At 38.0% G+C, this 25,256-nt stretch overlaps 1 protein-coding gene across 1 annotated transcript; it reads right to left on the reverse strand.

The window, feature by feature from the left end:
• Positions 1-10,975: 10,975 nt before the first annotated feature.
• LOC306879962 (uncharacterized protein) lies at positions 10,976-24,667 on the reverse strand. The gene is made up of 17 exons (XM_079433191.1): positions 24,428-24,667; positions 23,152-23,413; positions 23,032-23,067; positions 22,806-22,920; positions 22,580-22,675; positions 20,445-20,580; positions 20,224-20,348; positions 18,264-18,310; positions 17,986-18,097; positions 17,780-17,875; positions 17,437-17,572; positions 17,199-17,341; positions 13,856-13,902; positions 13,664-13,769; positions 13,136-13,231; positions 12,599-12,734; positions 10,976-12,502 (listed from the first exon to the last, which is right to left on the reverse strand). Exons 1-17 carry the CDS (start codon positions 24,560-24,562, stop codon positions 12,362-12,364), a joined length of 1,965 nt encoding a protein of 654 aa, XP_079289317.1. The 5' UTR covers positions 24,563-24,667; the 3' UTR covers positions 10,976-12,361.
• Positions 24,668-25,256: the final 589 nt, after the last annotated feature.

The raw sequence follows: 25,256 nt of genomic DNA on the forward strand, positions 1-25,256 counted from the left end.
TTGCACGTTCTCGAAAAGGTCTGTAACCGATCTCAACTCTAGTCTCACAAGTGCACACAAAAAGATAGAGAGTAAAAAGACAGATAAGATTGACGTATGTAAAAGTATACCTAGAGAGGTGTCATTTGGGAATGTTGCTCTGGTATGCCCATTCACACTGCTGTCAGGGCATGACTGAAAGAGCACAAACAGTGACGCTGAGGCTGGAATCTCAGAGCTCTTACTCTGTAAACACTTGCCAGTGAGGTGTTAACATGGCTGCGGTAAATTTAACACCAAATGTTAAATGACCTCTGACCTTTTTTGTTTATTACAGCTAGAATATCCTCAGAGCTGTGTTTGAATTCTGATATATATAAGGCTTAAAGAGAAGTCTTTTATTTGACGCTGCAAAATCCATTTCGTGACAAAGCCACCAGACAGGTTTCTATATGTAGCCGACTTCCTTAAAGACAAATTTCATTGCCAAAAACAAAGCTATATGGATTTATGAACTTGAAGACAGGACATCTGAAGGTCTCTCCTGTTTTCTTCCACATGAAAACCCTCTGTCTCTGGGATATATGAGGTAGGCCGGACCTATAGGTCAGGTTTAGTAAGCATGAAAACATGCCTTGGGCCAATAGTTATAGGTTGGCTTACAGTCTGTTCCACTGAGCATGAAAACTCAACAAATGATGACAAAAATAAACTTTTAGAGATGTCTACTCATGCTCTTCTTAGGAATTAATTTATTTTGTATATTTTCTCTCTCTTTACTGACTTTACAGTAAACTAAAACCTACACAATGAAAGAAAAATGCTGTAATTTTTACAGAAAAACATTTTGGCAGCTCTTTTCTGCTGAATGGTCAAGGCCACGCTACTACCAAAATCTGTTTTGTACCTTTAACACACACTAACAATCACCATAATAACAGGTGATACAGAAAAGGCTGCTTTATTATGTACACTTTTTAGTGCCAGGGTGAACACCTATTTGACTTCAGAACTGCCTTAATTATTCTTCATGGCATAGATTCAACAATGTTCTGGAAACATTTGTCAGAGATTTTGGACTATACTGACATGATAGCATCACGCAGTTGCTGAAGATTTGTTGTCTGCAAATCCATAATGCAGATCTCTCAGATTTTTACACAAAAGATAAGTGTACATTAAATGTAAGTTGCATTAGTTATAACGTCATTTGTCACAAATGTCAGCTTGGGGCGAGGTGGGGGTATCAAATGCTTTTAAGTAAATAAGTAAATAAATGTGATCTTCAATAACCATTTGTGCTTTTTCAATCAGTGCCAAAAACAAAAAAACAGCAGGTTTCCATTGTGACAACATGCCCTGCCATGAGGTCAGTGTGTGTTAAATGAACTTGGGGGCAATAAAGGTGTAAATTATTTAGGGTATGTGCCTACAACATGACTTTCACAAACAAACATGCCTAGAGAAATTCACTGGAGAAAGAAAATAAATCCCAATTTGCCCTGGTGTTCCCTTATTAACATGTAATGTGTTTCAGATACTTCATTGCAATTTAATTAACTTAAATTTATGCAGAAATTGGCTTTCAGCATACTTTGAGAAATGTGCTCCCTATAACAGGTGTCCCCATCTGTATGTAAATGATAGGTGTGTTCGACTTGAAGTGGCGCTGCACAGAATGATCAGTGTATGATATCAAAGTACCGCAAGCGCGATAAGAGAGCAGATGGATCCTTATGCTTTCGAATCACTCTGATCACTTTGATGTCATACACTGATAATTCTGTGCAGCACCACTTCAAGTTGAACACACATAGGCCTGGTTTCACAGACAGGGCTTAGACTAAGCCAGGATTAGGCCATAGTTCAATTAGGACATTTAAGTAATTTTTTATAAATGTGCCTTAGAAAAAAACATTACTGGTGTGCATCTTTAGACAAAACACAGGCACTGATATATATTAAGATCAGTCAGTGCAAGTTTCTTTCAGTTGAAACAGCTCAGACTTACATTTTATTCAGTTTTTTTTTTTTGACTAGGTTACATTTTTAAAAACAGAGTTATCTGTTTTTGCAAATAAACCCTTCATATGTTTATGTTCAAGTAATTGTCAGCCTGTATGCTTCTCGTAAAAAACAAATAGTGAATATGCATATATAAAGCCTTTTAATTATCAGAGTAGAATAATCATGGCTGATAGTAAGACATGCAAACGTAAAAAAGAAAATCAAACTGGACGCAAGATCAGCTATTACTTCTTGCCTAGCTGGTTAATGAAAAGGATATAATCAAAGGAAAATTTAGAGTTGGGATAACCTCCAAAACCTAAAAGGGATACCTTTTTGAAAGCTCATTGTCGTCAAATGTTTCTAAAATGTTTATATTCTGAGGCAGATTGCTGGTATCAGCCATTTTAGGATAGTTTGGGATTTGGTTTTAGTGATTTAGGAGTCCTCTTCACTACTAAGATAGCTTGCTGCGAATGTGGGTCACTTAATGCAATGATACGGCACTACTGGCCTTCTTATGGCCCGTACAAAATGGATGTAAGTCTGAAGTGGCCCACATGTAAAATAGCAAAAATGGCCCAAATGCATCAAATCACATGTGGGCCTCTGTAGGCAAAGAGGTGGTATTCACGGCAATGTGTAATCTGAATGTGACCCTAAAGTGGCCCATGTGGTAAATAGTAAATATGGCCCAAATAATGCCAACCAAATGTGTTCCACCTTTGGCAAAAATGTGGCACTATCAACGAAGGCTAATCAGGGTGTAAACCAAATGTGGTCCACATATGTTTCAGCAAATGTGGCCCAGGTATATTAAAATGTAGCACTGGCTAATGTGGCTGTGAGCCTAAAGTGGCCTTTACAGTCAGGTCCATAAATATTGGGACATCGACACAATTCTAACATTTTTGGCTCTATACACCACCACAATGGATTTCAAATGAAACGAACAAGATGTGCTTTAACTGCAGACTGTCAGCTTTAATTTGAGGGTATTTACATCCAAATCAGGTGAACGGTGTAGGAATTACAACTGTTTGCATATGTGCCTCCCACTTGTTAAGGGACCAAAAGTAATGGGACAGAATAATAATCATAAATCAAACTTTCACTTTTTAATACTTGGTTGCAAATCCTTTGCAGTCAATTACAGCCTGAAGTCTGGAACGCATAGACATCACCAGACGTTGGGTTTCATCCTTGGTGATGCTCTGCCAGGCCTCTACTGCAACCGTCTTCAGTTCCTGCTTGTTCTTGGGGCATTTTCCCTTCAGTTTTGTCTTCAGCAAGTGAAATGCATGCTCAATCGGATTCAGGTCAGGTGATTGACTTGGCCATTGCATAACAGTCCACTTCTTTCCCTTCAAAAACTCTTTGGTTGCTTTTGCAGTATGCTTTGGGTCATTGTCCATCTGCACTGTGAAGCGCCGTCCAGTGAGTTCTGAAGCATTTGGCTGAATATGAGCAGATAATATTGCCCGAAACACTTCAGAATTCATCCTGCTGCTTTTGTCAGCAGTCACATCATCAATAAATACAAGAGAACCAGTTCCACTGGCAGCCATACATGCCCACGCCATGACACTACCACCACCATGCTTCACTGATGAGTGAAGAAAAAAACAGTAATATTGTGAACTCTTAGGCTATTGCAATTTCTAAAATTTGTTTTTTATTTTAATAAAATATTACAGAGTATTCCTGTAAAGCAAAGCTGAATTTTCAGCATCATTACTCCAGTCTTCAGTGTCACATGATCCTTCATAAATCATTCTAATATGCTGATTTATTATCAGTGTTGAAACTGTTGTGCTGCTTAATATTTTTTGGAACCTTTTTTCTTTGATTCTTTGATTAGGTTAATAAAAAGTAAAAAAGAACCACATTAAATAAAAATATAAATATTTTCTAACAATATCTTTGCTATCACATTTTATACATTTAACACATCCTTGCTGAATAAAAGTATTAATAAAAAAAAAGAAAAATTTACTGACCCCAAACTATTGAATATTAGTGTATATTGTAACACAATTTATATTTTGAATAAACACTGTTCTTTTTAACTTTTTATTTCTCAAAGAATCCTGAAAAATATCACCAGTCCCAAAAAATTAAGCAGCACAACTTTTTCCAACATTGATTATAAATTAGCATATTAGACTAATTTCTGAAGGATCATGTGACACTGAAAATTCAGCTTTGCATCACAGGAATAAATTATATTTTAAAGTATATTAAAATAGAAAACTTTTATTTTAAATTGCAAATAATATTTCACAATATTATTTTGTGAAATATTATTCAGTATTTTTTGTCAAATAGATACAGCCTTGATGAGCCTAAGAAACTTCTTTAAAAAATGCACTGATCCCAAACTTTAGAACGGCCGTGTATTGTACAGTAAAAATGTTTTCTCAGGTAACCTAAAATGTACATTTAGTTACATCAAGGGTCAAATCAAATATAAATAGCACATTAAAGTTAAAAGTTACACACTTTTTTGTGTGCACGCTGTACAGGTCTGGTATAAAGAATGTTTTTGCTCAGGTGACTGAAATGTCCGCCCAATAGAGAAAAGTTTTGCTCAGCAAGAAAAAAAATTAGAGGGAACATTGCATGCGGTCTTCCTATGGCTTGCTTGTGGCCCAAATTTTGCAAACAGGAGCGGACCGCCCAAGTGCCATCATTATTCACAGTATGTGGGCCGGAGCAAGGTGTTGGATCTGGGCTGGATCTGGGACAGAATTGAAATGAATGTGGCCCAGATTTGAGCCAGTTCTGCTTTATCTGGTTTATTCATGGCTGACATTGGGCCTTCCTTTGGTTTACTTGTGGCCAAAATTTGGCAAACAGGAGTAGATCGCCCAAGTGCCATATTCTTCACAGTATGTGGGCCGGAGCAAGGTGTTGGATCTGGGCCAGAATTAAAATAAATGTGGCCCAGATTTGGGCCAGTTCTGCATTATTTGGTTTATTCATGGCTGATATTGGGCCTTCCTTTGGCTTACTTGTGGCCCAAATTTGGCAAACAGGAGTAGAGTCGTGGCCTAATGGTTAGAGAATTGGACTCGTAATCGAAAGGTTGCGGGTTCGAGTCCCCGGCCGGCAGGGATTGTAGGTGGGGGGAGTGAATGTCCAGCGCTCTCTCCACCCTCAATACCACGACTGAGGTGCCCTTGAGCAAGGCACCGAACCCCCAACTGCTCCCCGGGCGCCGCAGCATGGCTGCCCACTGCTCCGGGTGTGTGTTCACGGTGTGTGTGTGTGTGTGGATTTGTTCACTACTCACTGCTGTGTGTGTGCACTTGGATGGGTTAAAGGCAGAGCACCAATTTCGAGTATGGGTCACCATACTTGACAATACGTCACGACTTTATCTTTTTGGGGCAGTCGTGGCCTAATGGATAGAGAGTTGGACTTGTAACCCGAAGGTCGTGGGTTCGAGTCTCAGGTCCGGCAACCGCGACTGAGGTGAGACCCTTGAGCAAGGCACCGAACCCCTCAACTGCTCCCCGGGCGCCGCATTGATGGCAGCCCGCTGCTCCAGGTGTACCTGGATGGGTTAAATGCAGAGAACGTCCCTTTCCCCCTTCCCCTTTTGGGGGAAGTCGTGGCCTAATGGTTAGAGAGTCGGACTCGTAATCGAAAGGTTGCGAGTTCGAGCCCCCGGCCGGCAGGAATTGTAGGTGGGGGGAGGGAATGTCCAGCGCTCTCTCCACCCTCAATACCACGACTGAGGTGCCCTTGAGCAAGGCACCGAACCCCCAATTGCTCCCCGGGCGCTGCAGCATGGCTGCCCACTGCTCCGGGTGTGTGTTCACGGTGTGTGTGTGTGTGTGTGTGTGGATTTGTTCACTACTCACTGCTGTGTGTGTGCACTTGGATGGGTTAAACGCAGAGCACCAATTTCGAGTATGGGTCACCATACTTGACAATACGTCACGACTTTTAAAACTTTAGACCTCCCAAGTGCCATCATTCCACGCGGTATGTGGGCCAGATGAAAGTGTCAGGTTGTGGACCTGATCTGGGCCTCAGTATTTTTTCTATCTGGGTTAGGAGCTAGTTTTAGCGCCAAAACGCTTTGTGAAATACTCTTAGAGCAAATATTTAGGAGTCTTAAATTTAGGACTGAAACGTCCACTATTTCTAAGATTTTCTCCTAAATCGGCAAGTTAGGAGCTACTTTTAGCCTTAAGATGTTTTGTGAATACGGGCCCAGCTGTATCACCAATACAAAAAAAAAAAAATCTGACACTTTTGTGACACGTGACTCTCACAAGCTGTATTCAGAACCTTTTATTTTTTTTGCGAATAAAGTAAAAGGCTTAGTAAGTTGAGTTGAGATGTTATTTAAAATGATTATGACTGATTTTTGTTTTTAGATATTTGTCTCCACCTGGTGTTCAAAGGAGAACTGCATCAGACAAATGCTGTTCAAATGACAGGAATGATTATTTTTTCCCCCTGCAAGGCACTGTTGAACTGTCAGGAATTATACAACCATGAGGATGGAATGTAAACCCAGATAAGGCACTCACTGGAGTAACAAATACATGTTACAAGAGTCTGTGTGTCCTTATTCAAGGACAGTGATGTGCTTTTGAGCTGGAAATGAGTGCAGGTGTTGTGCAGTTGAGGAGAGAGAGGGGGAGCATCACTGGCTCCTTGGCTGAAACAATGAAGCTGAAGACAGTGTTGCCAACTCCTCAGTAAGGAAAGTAGCTATTGGCATGTGCATGGACGCTGGTTGCCAAACTTCAGAAATGGGAAGTAAAGGACAATTGTGATTATAAGAAAATAAGGGACACAATATGGGACGCTCAAAATATTTGTACTGTGCCATATAATGTAGGATGTCGGCCTGCAGTTAAAAAGTTCTTAGAAATAATTATATTTGTCTTGCTTAATCTATTTATCTACACATTCTAAAAATAACTTTAATGTCATAAAAAAATGTCATCGGCCTGAGTAAATTGTACCATTATAGAATTGTGACTGCACAAGTAGTGTAGTAATTTAGAAGGTGAATTACATGCATGGGCCTACAAATGGCATGAAGTTTGAAATCATAACAACTGAACGTCTATGAAACGTCAGTCAATAAAGCATTTTTAACAATGGCACTTAGCCTACATTTTTTAACTAAATTTTAATTGAACCATGAATTAACGAAAATTATTTTTCAAGTAATAAAAACTTCATTAACGAGGTCCAAGTTTAAGAACACCTTAGGAGTAAAAAAAAAAATCTCTCTCTCTATTTACCAGCATTAAGTTACAATAGTGAAATATTTCTTCCCTCAGATTGAATGTTTTCCTGCCTTGCTGGATGTCGGGCTCAATGATCAATAAGTTGTTTGCATTTGCCCAAACTGATTTTGAAAGATCAAAACGCGGACAGTGAAGGGAATTGCCGTTAGCTGTGAGGACTGTGAATACGGGACAAGCTGTCCTATAGCTTTCATATACGCGACACTTATTTGATACCTGAAATACGGGACAATTTCGTATTATACAAACCGTTTGGCAACCTGTATTTGAGGAATAACGTCGGGAGAGACAAAAAGTGAGTAAAAACACTCTAAATACGTTTAGAATAGGGCTGTCCAAACTCGGTCCTGGAGGGCCGGTGTCCTGCAGAGCTTAGCTCCAACTTGCCTCAACACACCTGCCTGCAAGTTTCAAGTATACCTAGTAAGAGCTTGATTAGCTTCAGGTGTGTTTAATTAGGGTTGGAGCTAAACTCTGCAGGACACCGGCCCCCCAGGACCGAGTTTGGACACCCCTGGTTTAGAACCATACAAATGAAATTTCTTCTGTCGAATTCATGTTTTTTTATTTATTTTTTTATTATTATTTATTTATTTATTTTTTTTTTTTTACATTTAGCAGACGCTTTTATCCAAAGAGATTAACAAACTAGGAAAATGGAAGCCAATCAAAACAAAAGAGCAATGATACACAAGTGCTGTAGCAAGTCTGAGTTAGCTTAACAGTACACATAGCAAGTTTTTATTTTTTTATTATATAATAAATCAAATGAAAAGAGATAGAATAGAGCAAGCTAGTGTTAGAGGCCTTTTTTGCTTTTGTTAATTGTATAATATATAAAAAGAAAAGAAAATAAATAGAATACAAAAAGAATAGAGAAGCTAGTGTTAGTTAATGTTAGTTTGTTTTTTTTATATTTTTTTATTTATTTATAATTTTTAATGTCACAATTGCAACCCTCCTCCTTTATCCAGGCTTGGACCGCTAGAAGTGACCCAAAAGAGACACTCTGGCAGAGTTTTTATTTTTATTTTTTATTATTATTTATTTATTTTTTTTTTGTTCATTTCTTTTCTTTTTTTTTGGTTTTTAAACGTATGGTCCACTTAGAAGCTAAGAAACATGAACATTTTAACCATAACATTTTTGAATACAATCTACATTAACAATCTAACAAACTCTGGCCCTAAATTCAGGTTAATTGATTTTTGTTTTGTTTTGGGGGGGGGGACCCCCCTCCACACACACAAGGCTGAGCAAGCTCACAGAAAGAGTGGTTCTTCATCATTTTGGTCAAGGCTCTCAATGGCAGGTTCATCAAATGAGGGAGCTGACTTAAATGAGTAAGCAGCTGATGTGCCAAAAAGCTGCAAAACATTATGAGGCAGCTGGTGCTCATAGCAAGCCTCACCAGACAACTTCAGTCCATATCTAATGTACAGGATGGAGTTAAGGGTCTGGAGAGACATCCAGATGTTGCAATAGGCATGCGTGAAATTCCGACGTCATCTTTGGATGAGGTGTTGTTTGTACGTGTCCGTCCGGTGACAGGAGATAAAATAAAATCCTGAGGAATGTTTTTTTTTAAGATGTTATGCTCATTCGGGGGCTTTGCTCATCTGTGGACCACGTGTCCGGTTGCATTCCAGGGCATGGTGTGTTATGGGCTCTCTCTCTCTCTCTCAATGGGAGATGTATTAAAAAGATATTGGATTTAAGGACAATAACAGAATAAATAAACAATTTTAACAGATTATACGAGCATATTACAATGTGCGTATTCACACATATACTCTGTTGGTTGTATAAAATGTAATTAAATAAAATAGGTAGCATGACAAATAATGAATTGGGAATAAAACAATAAATAAAAAAATAAAACCTTCTTACATTTTTCCAAGAGAAAAAGATTTCCTCCTTTTGCAAGGAACCCCATTCTTCGAATGAGAGGTTTACAAAAAAATTGTGTTTAGTTTAAGTTGGAAAAGGTTCTCTCTCTCTCTCTCTCTCTCTCTCTCACTCACACACACACACACACACACACGCGCGCACACAAGCAGGCGTGCGCATTCAATCGTCCGAGTCGTATTCTCTTCTATTAAATTAAAATAAATAATGCAATTACACACTATATAAAACAATGCAAAACATTTACACTAGTTTTAGTTGACACTAAAAATATAAAAACAGTGTACATTTTACCAGGAGTGGGGAAAAGAGTTAAGGGGAAAACAATATATATTTTAATAGGCCAAACGATAAGGGCTATTGTGGCCCCCGACATGTTTTCCATAGACAATTAAATTCATTGTAAACACATAATTGTCTTCTTTTAAAGATGTTAATACATAAGTTTGATTATATGTAACATACTATATAAAAATAAACATCTACAAGTCTTAGGCGATAATAAAATGTCTTACTTTTTTTCTCTGTGAACAATGATGTCCATTCTGTGAATTAAAGATTTCCAAAATAAAATAAAAATGTTTAAGTTATAAACATTATTAAATATAATCAAAGCTCGCAGCTCCTCTTTGGGGTAATCTCTAATGTGAAACTGAGGGTCTGCTTCAGACCCTGACAGACAGGAGGGTGAGGGTCGAGTTACAGACCAGATGATCTGAGAAATTATTCTGTTATCCTTTTCTTTTTTTTTCAGAGTGAACGAAGACATCTTAAAAAATGTATTATTATTATTAAAGTATAATCTTAAGAATGTAAATAAGATCTTTCAAACTTAAAAGATTGTTTAGACAAAATCTTAAAGGTTTTAAATAAAATATTTTACTTATCTGTTTGCAAATTTAACCTTAATTATGATTTTTATTCAACAGTACATGTTCAAATTTTAGTTTATCATTTTAAAATAAAATTGTACTTAGTTTATTCAAAGCATTTCCCACTTAAAAGGCTAAATAAAAAGTTTCCTTATCTTAGACTATTACTAGGGTGAGCCTGTGATCTAGTTCTACACTTATATAGTTGTAAATCAGACTTTTCTGAACCGACCTTTATCGGCATGATAAATATCATAGGCCTATACTATCAATATACTATTGGTTATCTACTGAAAAATATATTTAGAAATATACAAAATGTGATGTATGCCGGTCTTTGAAGAGAGATTTTATGACTTTTGTAGGCACCAACCCTTTCCCCCATAAAGCTCATTTAAAATGTTTAAGTCAACTACAGACATGTCACCATGAAAATGGCTAATTGGGCCCAATTTGGACATTTTCACTTAGGGGTGTACTCACGTTTGTGGCCAGCGGTTTAGACATTAATGGCTGTGTGTTGAGTTATTTTGAGGGGACAGCAAACTTACACTGTTATACAACCTGTACACTCACTACTTTACATTGTAGCAAAGTGTCATTTCTTCAGTGTTGTCACATGAAAATATATAATAAAATATTTACAAAAATGTGTAGCAATTTATAATCAAAAGGGAATTGTATATAAATAATTACAATTATGATTAATTACAATTATTTATATCGGCTGACAGTAATAACTGTAGCAGAATTAAATTGCCATCAACTAATCTGTTCGTCCAGCGAACATTCAGTGTATATTCATATCAACTCTAAGAAAGGATATTTTCTTGGCCACAGAAAATACTTTCCTAAGTATTAATACATTAGAGCATGTAGTAAGGATCAAAAATCGTAAAGGGACATTAATTTGCAAGGCAGAATCAGAAACTCATGTAATTTGTGCACAAGAGTTTTATTAACTGAACACTAACACAGACTAGTCTAACAAACAAACAAACATACAATCACTCATACATGCGGAAAGGGCAAATGAGAGTTGATGGATGAAACCATCAGGAAAACCAGAGAATGAAGAAAAGAGTCAGTTAACCACCTGAATAAAACCATCAGCCCCATTTATAACGGGTTCTATAGTTTATACTAAACCTCTGTTTCGTTTAGTTAAATGTACGATACTTGCAATGCCTTTGGTCGTTGAACGAGTATCCGGATGCAGTCCTGGATGAAAGATCTAATGGTTGGAAGGTTTGGTGGTGTTGGGAGTTCTTCCAGGTTTAAAGGGTGATGAACTCCAAAAGATGTTATTCTGGCTCGGTGGTAATTGGGAGTTTCTTCCCAGGTAGAAAGAGAAAAAGAGCTAAGAAAGAGATCTGCTGAGATCCGAGGATCTTTCGTTGAACGGAAAGTCAAGGCCGCAAGGCCTGGCACAAAACTTAAGGGTCCAGAAGGGTTCTAGCTCACATCCTCCTCATCCTCTTAGTATCTAACAGGACCGCAGACTGCCGTGGCGTCACATGATGTAAGAGCTTTATCTGCTATAGAGGTCACACCTCAGGGAAGTCAAAGAGCCTATGGTGACTTGAACTTTTGGAGGGAAAGTTTACGGCTCTTTGTCTCCATGCATGGTAATTTACATATGAACTGGATTGGAAGTTGATATACACACTATTAAATATTCTTAGAACACTTATATGTTGCATAGGTATCAACATATAATATACACTCAATTAGATCATCCGAAGACGAATTGATAGAGACCAAACATGATATACATGAATATTAACTAGTGTTCTATCATAAGCATGCATAAAACAGGATACAATACACAAAAACATATACAAGAACAGTAATAATATACACAATGACCTGAAGATATGTGTGTTCATTTAAAGAAAGGTTTTTCTATGAATTAATTAGAGAAGAGTCCATTTTTATGGCATAATGTCTCTTTCCTAAGGGGAAATGAAGTGAGTTGCTCTGCCTGCATTCCTTTGAGCAATAAAACAAGTGTCATCAGATGGGTTGCCATGGAACCAGAGGCCTGTTCTGCCTTTCTTAGGTGTTAGAGGCATTTTGCGGGCAAGGTCCACAGACCCTCATAGTTGGCCTTTTGGCTTAGGTGAGGGGGCATAAGAGATTATTTGTTAAATATAACAAATAGTTGTGTGTCTGATTGGTCCAAATGTTACAACTGTGAGGGGTGTACTCTGTGAGATACTGTATGATCTCCTTAAAGCATATTGCATCACTACAGTTCATCATTTAAAAGGTCACTTTTGCAGCTGATAAATTTAAATCTGGAGAAAACGGTGTCTAATCAGTTGAATAGATCTCCACACTACTATTAGTGACCTGTATTCCATGTTGGTCTTTCTGAAATTTTGTATCCTTCCCACCGTGAGTGAAACGGATAAACCGAACTCCAGGTCCATAATTCCTAAAGATGTGGAACATCTGAAATATACCAGAACAAACACATTGACAGTTAAGCTTTGACAATTAGTTTGATTACATGGGAAATAATTGGACCATCAGTATTATTCTACACACTTGACGCCATGGATAAATTGTCCCCTGTTGAAAGAGAACTTTCTCAGGCTGAAAGGTACTGATGGGTTTCTTCTTCTCATCAAGCAACTCCACACAGATCTGATACTCACTTCCACAATCAGAGCGTGGGGCATACCTGCAGATGAGACATCAAATAATTGTGGTTCTGTAGAAAATTGTGTTTTCTAATTAGAATCTGATTTAATAACTCTCACTCATATCAGTCCAAACCTGTGTCACTTTCTTTCTTATGTGGAATACAAAAGGATGCGTTTTAAAACCTTGGGCTGCTCAAAGCTCAAATGCGCCATTTGTGTCAGAGCTAATACAGATTCTAACATTGAAATGACAAAATAATGTGTCAAATAAATAAAACATTGAAATATGAATGACATATCACTTTGGGTTCTCATACTACCAACCACAATTTCAGCATAAGGCACTTATGGACAGGTTACTCACATATTATCACATGAAATATGAAGTCCACCACCTAAGATACTGTAGCATGAAATGGCAGTTTGAGTGAACGCTCACCAGTCTGATATTTTGATATGAGGTTGCTGTTGATCCATTAAAGCATCACTGTAGCCTTCGTTCTTCAAATCAATCAGCTGCTCCTTCAAACATCGACTGAGGACAAAGTTTATGATTCATGTGTGAATTGGCTTGATGATTGATTTATTTTCATATTGCAACACTGACTGAAATTAAATGAGCTCAAAACTTCCTAGCAGGCACCAGACGTCTATGTAACATCAGGTTGACTTTGGACATGACGTCGGACAGACGTTACATTTTGGTACAAAATGAAAATCAGGTTGACGTCAATATTTGACATCAATTTGACGTTGACTTAGATTTTGGTTACACAACCTAAAAACAACAAATTCTCAACATCAGCTGACGTCAGTATTGGACATCAATTTAACATTGACATTAAACGTTGAATTTACATTGAATTTTGGTCACCCGACGTTGCCACCTAAATTTAACCAAATATCAACGTCTTATGATGTTGTGTGCCTGCTGGGTTACTTGAAGGATCTAAAATATCAAACATACCCATAAGACGTCACAAAACATTTGGTGACCGGAAATGTACTGCTATTTCCTCTTGTCACCCAGCGGTCACCTCCATTTGCTACAATCTCCCATCCTTGAAGTCCCTCTAATGAGAACATCAGAAAAGAGATGTTTCCTGACACAAAATGTCATTATAGTGACATTTATTGTAGTCTTTATTATATAAATCACCTTTTGCGCTGGGATTCTTGAGCAAGTTACGATTTGTGAGTATGAAGCTAAAAGAGGAAACAGAAGTTTAGTCTCACATTCTGACGATATTACAGTAAACCAAAAGAAGCACAAATAATAGTAGCTACTTTAGCACTACTTAAATGTCCGATATTGCTCTTATAACCAGTGATAACAACTCTCAATTCGGCAGCACCCTAATCTGCTACTGGAAAACTGTCTTGAGGTGGAGCGTCCTGATGGCAGACCTGTTGTATGTACGACTCTGGAGGCCGTTCAAATGTGGTTTGTATTCTCCTAGTTGCATTAAAGGGCTGCCTACACAAAACCTGCATGGACCCAAAGGATACAAAAGTTGCTCTGGGCCTGAACGGACTGGCCCACACTGGGCCATCATGGGATGAATGTGGACAGTCCGCTAGTGTGGCCTGCTCACAGAGAGCCTGCGGTGAGCCCAAAGCTGTGGGCCTCGCCTGACCCTGTTTTGGTGTGTGCTGGCCCTAGCCCACTGTGCCCGCAAAAAGCCAGCATGAGCCCCGCAAGGACATGTTTGCAGGGCTAGTCTCATTTCCCATTTTGAGAAGTTAGTTCATACATTTGATAAAGTGTATGATATCTATCACTGTCATTTGAAGATATGAAATGTGGTATGAAGAAAGATGAATGTTAATGTATTTTCTGAATAATTGCATAATTCTTCAAAACATTTCATTCATAAATGTATGTTTTTCAGATCACAATGTTTAGAAATTCATTAAAATGATTTTCATAAGATGTGGTCAGGGTAAAACTAAATAAAATAGTGGTTTGATTTGTTTGTAAAGTATAAATTGCTTTAAAATGAAAGATAAACCTCAGTTCCTGGTCTCAAGAGGCACATTAAAGGGGACATGAACTACCTTTTTTTTATTATTTTGTACTGTTCTCTGAGTTCCACTTATAATCAAGATTTTTACATTAAAAAAACATTACAATTTAGAAGTAATAGGCTATTTTCTGTCCTGTTTTGACCGCCCTCATCTAAACGCTCTGTTTGAATAGGCGTGGCGGATTGTAGACTCGGGAGTAAAAGCCTACTGCTATGATTGGCTAACAGTTTTATATGTTTGACAGCCTACATCCTTCATAGATGGACGCTGCTATAATATAAGTTAAAACACATAAATATTCAGTACATATCAAACGATCTGTAATAACAGACAAAGCAATAGTGACCACATAATAAAAATAGCTACTCACGCTTGTGAGGTACGATATTATTTTTGGATCCAATATAGGTTAGGTTAACTTTATTTGTCTCCCGTGGGAAAAATTTGGACAAAGGGCGTGCTGCACAACATAACATAAAACATAACAGCATAAAGATAAAGGACATATTAAACATATATGAAAAATAATCAAAGTGCAGAACAATTTAACCAGGTGAATTTATGTAGATAACAGTCCCACCCTAATCCCCCACACCCTCAGAATACATTCCCTTTTGATCATTTAAAAATTTAACTGACAACGGGATAAAATAATATTTATACCTATTGTACCTGCACAACGGGACCTTAAACCTCCTCCCTGAATTCATCAGCCTATACTCAGGGTAAAGCACATGTGTTTTGTCAGATAAAATACTTCTAGCTTGTCTGCATATGGCCTGCTCAAACAGCTCCTGTGGATTAAGGAGAGCGGGAGTACCCATAATTTTATTGTTTGCTGTCCTAACTAAGCTGGAGATCTGTGCTTTAGATTTAACTGTTAATTTACCAAACCAGCTAGTCATGCCATACCTAAATATCGATTCAGTCGCTGCTCTGTAAAAAAAATCAACATAATATGTTTACAAACACCAAATAATCAAAGTCTGCGCAAAAAAATGAAAGTGCTGGTGAACTCTGGTACAGACACTTGTCACTTGTGTGCACCAGCCCAAATCGCTATCAATGTGAATTCCAAGATATTTAAATGAGCTAACCTGCTCGATCTCATGGCCATAAATTGCCATAATCACCAACTGAACCAGGGTCCATCAGCATTTCCACAGTTTTTATGTTAATCTGCAATTTATGTGCATCACACCAGGCCACAAGGTTTTCTACCGCTGTATATTGGGTGTTCAAATTGGAGCTTTTTATAAGCAGACTAAGTAGAGCAGTGTCATCGTAAAAGTTCACTATGTATATATTTGGCTCCACACTGACAGTCATTTGTATAGAATGTAAACAAAAATGGTGAAGATACACACCCCTGAGGGACGCCAGTGCTACATACTACTATGTCAGATAAAGCAGAATTAAACCTCACTTGCTGTGGCCTATCATACAGAAAAGAATGATACCACATAAATTTAAAAAAGGATTTACCTTTGCCTGGGCTAGCTTTCTAAGAAGAATGTGTGGAGTCAGTTAAGTCTGAAGTCAATAAAAAGTAGTCTGGCATATGTAGTTGGACAGTCAATATGCTTCAGAATGAGATGCATTATTGTTGCAATGGCATCACTTGTACTTTGATTTTTTGTATAAGCAAACTGACCAAAATGACAGATTCTGGAATGTGACATGTAATAGTGTGGAACACTCTTAGTCGGATTAATAGTGTGTAATAGTGTGGAACACAATTTGTAATTACTAATAGTCGTCTTTTAGGTTCAATATTTTTGAAAATCCTGCTTCAAATTGTGCTTTGTTAGTAAATCAATCTGCGGTAAAATGAAGTGAACAAAAAACTTCTTACTGACGTGGTCTGGAACTTCATTCAAAATAAAGTTCATCCACTCTTTTCTAATGTTTAGATTAGAAGGAAGGCGATGTAAAGTTTTTTTCCACAACTTGGCACTGCAAAGCGTCTTGTTGTTTTCGGATCCATCTTTATTGTGTGGTTTCTGCATAGACCTGCATTCACCTCTCTCGTTATTCACACTACATGTGTGAATCGGTGGGTGGGACTAAACAGGCAGCGATGAAGAAGCAGGCGTTGATATTCTTCTGTGGAGGCGATGTTTAGCCACACTATTACATGTCACATTCCTGAATCTGTCATTTTGGTAGATTGGCTTCAATATAAGCTGTTTTCAGATTAATGAGAAAGTTTGGGTTCTAAAACTTACAGGATGTTGTTAACGTTTAATGACCTCTTATATGTCAAAAGATCAAGGGAATTTTCAATTCCCAGTTCATGTCCCCTTTAACAGCTGATGCTAGAGGCTGTGGTCTTTACTCTCCTCATTAACACACACACAATACGTTCAAGTAGGCAGAGCAGAAATAGCTAACATTTGCACTTTATTTAAATTTTTAATGTTTTGTTTCATGATATGCCTACATGTTTCTTGTGTCTGCATTGAAAACACTACCTCTCATCAGCTGGATAGATCACCACACTACTGTTAGTGACCCGTATTCCATAATGACCCGCCCAGAACTGTGTATCCTTTCCACCATGAGTGAAACGGATAAACCGAACCCCAGGTCCATAATTCTTAAAGATGTGGCTCATCTGAAATAAAGCAGAACAAAAACAGGGACAGTTAAGCTTTTACTATTATTTTGATTACAGAGGAATAATTGGATTGTCAGTATTGTTCTACTCACTTGACACCACGGCTCACTGTTCCTAAATGAAAATATAACTTTCTCAGGCTGAAAGGTTTTGATGGGGTTTTTCCTCTGATCAAGCAACTCTACACAGATCTGATACTCACTTCCACAATCAAAGCGTGGGGAATACCTGCACCAGACAAACATCAAATAAAAGTCTTCCTATGAACAAACTGGGCTTTCATCTTAGAACCTGATTTGTGTCAGATCTGTCAATACTACAACCATAATTCCAGCATATGGAATTATGCACATGTGACCCAGATGGACAGGTCATTCACAAAAATGTATCACACATAAAAGATCCTGTAGCATGAAAGTTTGAGTGAATGCTCACCAGTCTGTTATTTTGATATGAGGTTGCACTTGATCCATGAAAGTATCACTGTAGCCTTCTTTGTTTAAATCAATCAGCTGTTGCTTCAAACATAGCCTGAGGACAAAGTTTATGGTGATTCATTTGGCTTGGCGATTGACTTATTTTCATATTTTTAATGAAATGGGCTCAAAACTTTCTTGAAGGATCTAAAATATCAAACATACCCATAAGATGTCACAAAACATCTGGTGACTGTGTCTGGAATTGGTTTCCTATTTTCTCCTATCACCCAGCAGTCACCTCCACTAGGTACAATCTTCCATCCTCGAAGTCCATCTAATGACAACATCAGAATCAGATTCAGAAAGAGCTTTATTGCCAAATGTGTTTTCTTATGGAATTTGTCTTGGTGTTAGGAGCTTCCAGTACAGAAGTACCCATTTACTGGCACAAAAGTTCTTTATAGTGACACTTATTGTACAATCTTTATAACATGAATCACCTTGTGCGCTGGGATTCTTGAGCAAGTTAAGTTTTGTGCATCTCAACCTACAATTGGAAACAAAGAACTTGTTTCATATTCTGATGATATTACAGTAAATCAACCAAGACGCAAATAATAGTAGGTACCTTTGCATTAGTTATATGTCAAACATTGCTCTTCTGGCCAGTGATAACAACTCTTAATGTGGCAGCACCCTAATCTGTTTCTTGTGGGGGGGCATCTTTATGGCAGACTACTACTATGTTTTGTTTCTCTCATTTGAAGAGAGAAATACTGTTATGAATAAAGATGAATGTTAACGAACCTTTGGAATAATATTATTATTATTTGGACAAAAATATTTCATTCGTACATTTTCTCAGATCACATCACACTTTGTAATGTTTAGAAATTCATTAAAATGATTTTTATAAGCTCAGAGCAAAACAAAATTAAATAGTGGTTTGATTCGTTTGTGAAGTATAATTTGAATCATTTATTTTCATAAAGGTGCCTCACTTTTATTGTGCTTAAATGGTCAAATACACACAATAATTGTCAAAATGCCTGTCCTGGCAAATATTTACATAAACACAATCAGTTATGTCTTAAGGGAACGTATGTAAGCAGCTGGGAGAAAATCACGTGTGTCAGTATATTGGATTCATGCATTAGGTCTTAAAGTGAGAGCAGCCTAACATACCTGCTGCTGTCTGTGCCTTTAAACAAGTAGTTCACCCCCCAATGAAATTCCAGTTATTATTTATTGACCCTGGTGTTCTTATGCTGTATGCCCTTCTTTCTTTCTTCGACCATTACAGGAGAAATTTTCAAAAATATCCATATAATGGCAGTGTAATCAGCCTCAAACTTACAAAAAGTTTCACCAAATGATCCCATATGACACGTGGGTCTATGGAAATTAATTATCTCTGCATGGGATTGCAATTTGAATACAAGTTCTGCGTAACACATAGATAAAAACATGAAAAACGTTTCATAATCTAGATCAGGTTTCCGCAAATCTTTCCCTGGAGGTCCAATCTGCTGCAGAGTTTAGCTCCAACCCTGATCAGACTCACCTACCTGTGATTTTCTAATGATCTTGAAGACTCTGATTAGCATGCTCAGGTGTGTTTGATTAGGGTTAGAGCTAAACTCTGCAGGAATGGGCCAGATTTGAGGATCCCTGATCTAGACCAATAATAATTCTTGAGATGTAATTGCAATGATACATGTACGTTTTTTTTTACTTTCCTGACAATGTATATGTATTTCTATACAAATTTTTCCACAATATTTGTTGTGCTTCAGGCAACCTGGGATCAAATCCCGGCTTGTGGTACTTTTCTGATCCCGGCCCCTTCCACCTCACTTTTGTAGCTTTAATAAAAATATTTATATTTACTTTGTACAGTGAAGAGACTATGCAATTTTATTTTACATTTGATTACTTTATTCAATTTCTGTACTATTTCTTATTTCTCTTAGATAGACCTAGCCGGGAAAAAAAATTAACCACTCATTATTTATTTTATATTTCTAATTTTTCTATTCCCCCCTTAGTTCTTAAAATTAGTTTCTTTGTTTTATTTTATTACAGACTGTTTATTTGTCTTTAATAAATTTGAGAACTTTTAACTCACATTAATTAGGCAAGTATTAGTTTTTGCTCTGATATCGAGAATTGTGATTGTGATCGTTGTTCTTGTTGCATAAAATTATTCATATCATGATCTAAGATTTTGGTACCCTAAGCAGTATGCGTTTCAGGCTGTAGTTATAGTCGTCAACTAGGGTCCTTCATTTAACAGTATAACAATCTTTATTGGAACAGAATACATCTAAAGTATAATAGAACTTTGTGATGTGATCGCCTTCAGACATATTAGAATTCATTAGAATTCCTTACCTGAAGGTCACTTTTGTGCCGGTTACATTTAGCAATGTAAAAAACAATTACTCTGGAAAAAACTACCTCTCTGCAGCAGGACAGATTTCCACACTACTGTTAGTAACCCGCATTCCAGACCATCCCACCCCTCCATGAGTGAAACGGATAAACCGAACCCCATGTCTATAATTCCTAAAGACATAGGTCATCTGAAATAAAGCAGAACAAACACAGGGACAGTTAAGCTTTGACTATTAGTTTGATTACATGGGGAATAACTGGACTGTCAGTGTTATTCTACTTACTTGACACCATGGATAATCGTTCCCCTGTTGAAAGATAACTTTATAAGGATGATAGGTATTGATGGCATTCTTCTCCTGATCTAGCAACTCTACAGACAACCGATACTGAATTCCATAATTAGAGTGTGGGGTATACCTGCAGATAAGACATCCAATAAATGTGGCTCTGTTCAAAAATTGTCACATTAGAATCTGATTTAACACTGGTACTGTGTTCTTAGAGGGATAGTTCATCTAAAAATGAAAACTGCTATCGTCTACACTCACTCATGCCATTCCAAACATGTACAGTCAGGTCCATAAATATTGGGACATCGACACAATTCTAACATTTTTGGCTCTATACACCACCACAATGGATTTCAAATGAAACGAACAAGATGTGCTCTAACTGCAGACTGTCAGCTTTAATTTGAGGGTATTTACATCCAAATCAGGTGAACAGTGTAGGAATTACAACAGTTTGCATATGTGCCTACCACTTGTTAAGGGACCAAAAGTAATGGGACAATTGGCTTCTCAGCTGTTCCATGGCCAGGTGTGTGCTATTCCCTCATTATCCCAATTACAATGAGCAGATAAAAGGTCCAGAGTTCATTTCAAGTGTGCTATTTGCATTTGGAATCTGTTGCTGTCAACTGTCAAGATGAGATCCAAAGAGCTGTCACTATCAGTGAAGCAAGCCATCATTAGGCTGAAAAAACAAAACAAACCCATCAGAGAGATAGCAAAAACATTAGGCGTGGCCAAAACAACTGTTTGGAACATTCTTAAAAAGAAGGAACGCACCGGTGAGCTCAGCAACACCAAAAGACCCGGAAGACCACAGAAAACAACTGTGGTGGATGACCAAAGAATTCTTTCCCTGGTGAAGAAAACACCCTTCACAACAGTTGGCCAGATCAAGAACACTCTCCAGGAGGTAGGTGTATGTGTGTCAAAGTCAACAATCAAGAGAAGACTTCACCAGAGTGAGTACAGAGGGTTCACCACAAGATGTAAACCATTGGTGAGCCTCAAAAACAGGAAGGCCAGATTAGAGTTTGCCAAACGACATCTAAAAAAGCCTTCACAGTTCTGGAACAACATCCTATGGACAGATGAGACCAAGATCAACTTGTACCAGAGTGATGGGAAGAGAAGAGTATGGAGAAGGAAAGGAACTGCTCATGATCCTAAGCATACCACCTCATCAGTGAAGCATGGTGGTGGTAGTGTCATGGCTACCAGTGGAACTGGTTCTCTTGTATTTATTGATGATGTGACTGCTGACAAAAGCAGCAGGATGAATTCTGAAGTGTTTCGGGCAATATTATCTGCTCATATTCAGCTAAATGCTTCAGAACTCACTGGACGGCGCTTCACAGTGCAGATGGACAATGACCCAAAGCATACTGCAAAAGCAACCAAAGAGTTTTTGAAGGGAAAGAAGTGGACTGTTATGCAATGGCCAAGTCAATCACCTGACCTGAATCCGATTGAGCATGCATTTCACTTGCTGAAGACAAAACAAGCAGGAACTGAAGACGGTTGCAGTAGAGGCCTGGCAGAGCATCACCAAGGATGAAACCCAACGTCTGGTGATGTCTATGCGTTCCAGACTTCAGGCTGTAATTGACTGCAAAGGATTTGCAAACAAGTATTAAAAAGTGAAAGTTTGATTTATGATTATTATTCTGTCCCATTACTTTTGGTCCCTTAACAAGTGGTAGGCACATATGCAAACTGTTGTAATTCCTACACCGTTCACCTGATTTGGATGTAAATACCCTCAAATTAAATCTGACAGTCTGCAGTTAAAGCACATCTTGTTCTTTTCATTTGAAATCCATTGTGGTGGTGTATAGAGCCAAAAATGTTAGAATTGTGTCGATGCCCCAATATTTATGGACCTGACTGTATGACTTTCAGCCTTCTGCAGAACATAAAAGTTTGAAAAAATGTTTTGAAAGTTGATTGTGTTCAATATTAGACTCAATTAACTTTCATCATATGGACAAAAAAACAAAACATTTTTCAAAGTATCTTCTTTTGTACAAAGAGGTCACACAGGTTTAGAATGCCATGAACAAGGTGAGTAAATGATGACAGAGTCCACCCCCTAAGATACTGTGGGAGTTTGAGTGAACGCTCACCAGTCTGATATTTTGATAGGAGGTTTCAGTTGATCCAGGAAAGCTTCACTGTAGCCTTCTTTCTTCAAATCTATCAGCTGCTCCTTCAAACATTGACTGAGGACAAAGTTGAGTTGGGTGATTCATGTGTGGATAGCTTAGTATTTGATTTATCTTCATATTGCAACATCGACTGCAATAAAATGAGCTCAAAACTTAGTTGAAAGATCTAAAACATCAACCATACCTATTAGACGTGACAAAACATTTGGTGACTGTGTTGTCTGGAAACGGTTTTCTGTTCCTTTCTGTCCCCCAGCTGCCCCGTCCATTCTGTCCCAGCAACCATCCTTGAAGTCCATCTAATAAAAACATCAGAAAAGAGACACCTGATGCAAAATTCATTAAAGTGACACTTATTGTACAATTGTCTAGAAATGGTTTTCTGTTCCTTTCTGTCGCCCAGCGATCACCTCTATTCTGTACGAACTCCCATCCTTGAAGTCCATCTAATAAAAACATCAGAAAAGAGACACCTGATGCAAAATTCATTATAGTGACACTTATTGTACAATCCTAATTATGTGTCCTACCATCAGCTCTGGGATTCTTGAGCAGGTTACGTCTAAACTTAGATAGAAAGTAAAACAGGCACCAGTCCTCTGGGGTTCTGGAAGCATCATACGGCTGGAACCCCTCTCTCTTACAGCGCTCTCTCCAGTGTGCTGTACTGTCCACCAGCTCCTTCCACTCATGACACACCAACCGACAGACTTGGACCACCTGATGTGCAGGCAGGTTCAGTAAGATCTCCTCAACCACAGCCAGAGGAACACCTGACTGCTCACCTGAACACTGACAGAGGAAAAAAAGATTCGTCATCAGCTACTATGTCCCAAAAACCAGCACTAAATCGATTTCGAGGAAAACTTTGCAGTGTAAGCTATTTTAATTAGATATTACATTACATAGTCTAATTTGCATAAAACGTGCACATTGTTACTGAGAAATATGCCTGTATGAAACGTTTGAAACTTGCTGTTCACCCAAACATGCCTAAGTCATCATTTATTCGCCCTTGGGTTGTTCTAATGATGTATGTCCTTCTTTCTTTTTCAGACCACAAATGGAGAAATTGAAAGAAATGCCACGTTTGCGCGCATCCATATAATGGCAGTCAATAGCGAGCGAATAAAAGACGCAATAAATGTATCACATTGCCATGCTACACATGTCGTAAGCGTTCTGGGGATATACGACAGGGTTTGGCGAAAACAAACCGAAATGTAATGTATTATTCAACAAAAAACCTGACATTGGTCGCTGGTTTCTGTGCACGGCTGCGCGTTCATGAGACTATTAAAGCAGCAGTTCACTCCGATTGCCCAGAAAAAGCACACAGGTTGCGATAAGATGTCGCTATAAAACGCGATATGAAACACAACGCCTAGAAAACGTAAAAAAGTGTGTGTACTTTTCTTATTAATCTTAATTGGGCGCGTAAAAGTAATGTCGCGAACTGGCATAAAGTTGGCTTGATTTGATTCGCATTTGGGGACCGTGTCTAAATGCGATATTGATATACACTTTTCTAGCTTCAATAGCATATGAGCAGAATGACTTACAGTCATAAAAACAACTGTAAACTGTACATCTAGGTGTCAACTATAATGCACACCTTTTACATTTTTGATATTTATTAAAATCTACTGTAAATCATATGATATTTTTCAGTACCGAATGGGCTCAAATGCAAATTTAAAGCTAAATTTAATGCGAATATCAAACGTCCAACGTCAAGTCAACTGTATTATTGAACTGGTCAACATCCTCTTTCTATATAACAAAACAAAGAATTCATTCACTTACTGCGTCTGATCTGGTTTCAAAGTCTCTCGAAGCAACACACCCGCTCTCTGACTGACCCATTCTTGGATTCTGATACATTTTCGCCACTTTTGTGGATTCGGAGGAAGTCGTGGATCCACAGAAGTTACGCTTCATTGTCTGACATTACAGTACACCAAGTGACTCAGACTTTTAACGTGGCAGCAATCTCTTCTGGAAAAGTTACAGCAGACCCTTTCTTTAAATCCCCTTTTAGTCTCTGGAGGCGTATTACAAAAAAATGGGCTTCCCGTAGCATCTGAATCATTGCTGTCACGTGTTTAGCGGGAAAGTATTTTTTCGCGAGAACTAGGGGTGCTGCAGCATCCCCCTCCGCAGGGCCGGGTCTCGACCAAGATACTTAATTTTTGTGATAGTTTTGAGTTTAATTATTTATTAAACTGAGCAGAACTATATAGCCTAGTGTTGTTATATTTTTCTTGGGCGCATCCCTACTCTTTGAAAGACCAGCAGCCGTCACTGCCAAAAGACGTCTACTTGCCGTTCAAACACAGCCCCGACGTCTAGGCTAAAACAAGGCAAAATTTGGGCTGACAGTCAAAATTTAATAGACGTCTAATCATAGCCCAAGAATAGACTAGACATCAGTTAGACCACTATTGAAGGACTACATGTATAAGTCTAATAGACAGTGAATATGGGCCTAGGCTAAAACAAAACTGAATTTGGGCTGTCAGTGAAAATTTAATAGGCGTCTAACCATAGCCCAAGAATTCTTGGGATATGGTTAGACGCCTATTAAATTTTCACTGACAGCCCAAACGAAAAATTCCAACGCGAAAAATGTTAC

This window comes from Barbus barbus (genome assembly GCF_936440315.1).
Source record: "Barbus barbus genome assembly, chromosome: 1".
NCBI classification, from domain to species: Eukaryota; Metazoa; Chordata; class Actinopteri; order Cypriniformes; family Cyprinidae; genus Barbus; species Barbus barbus.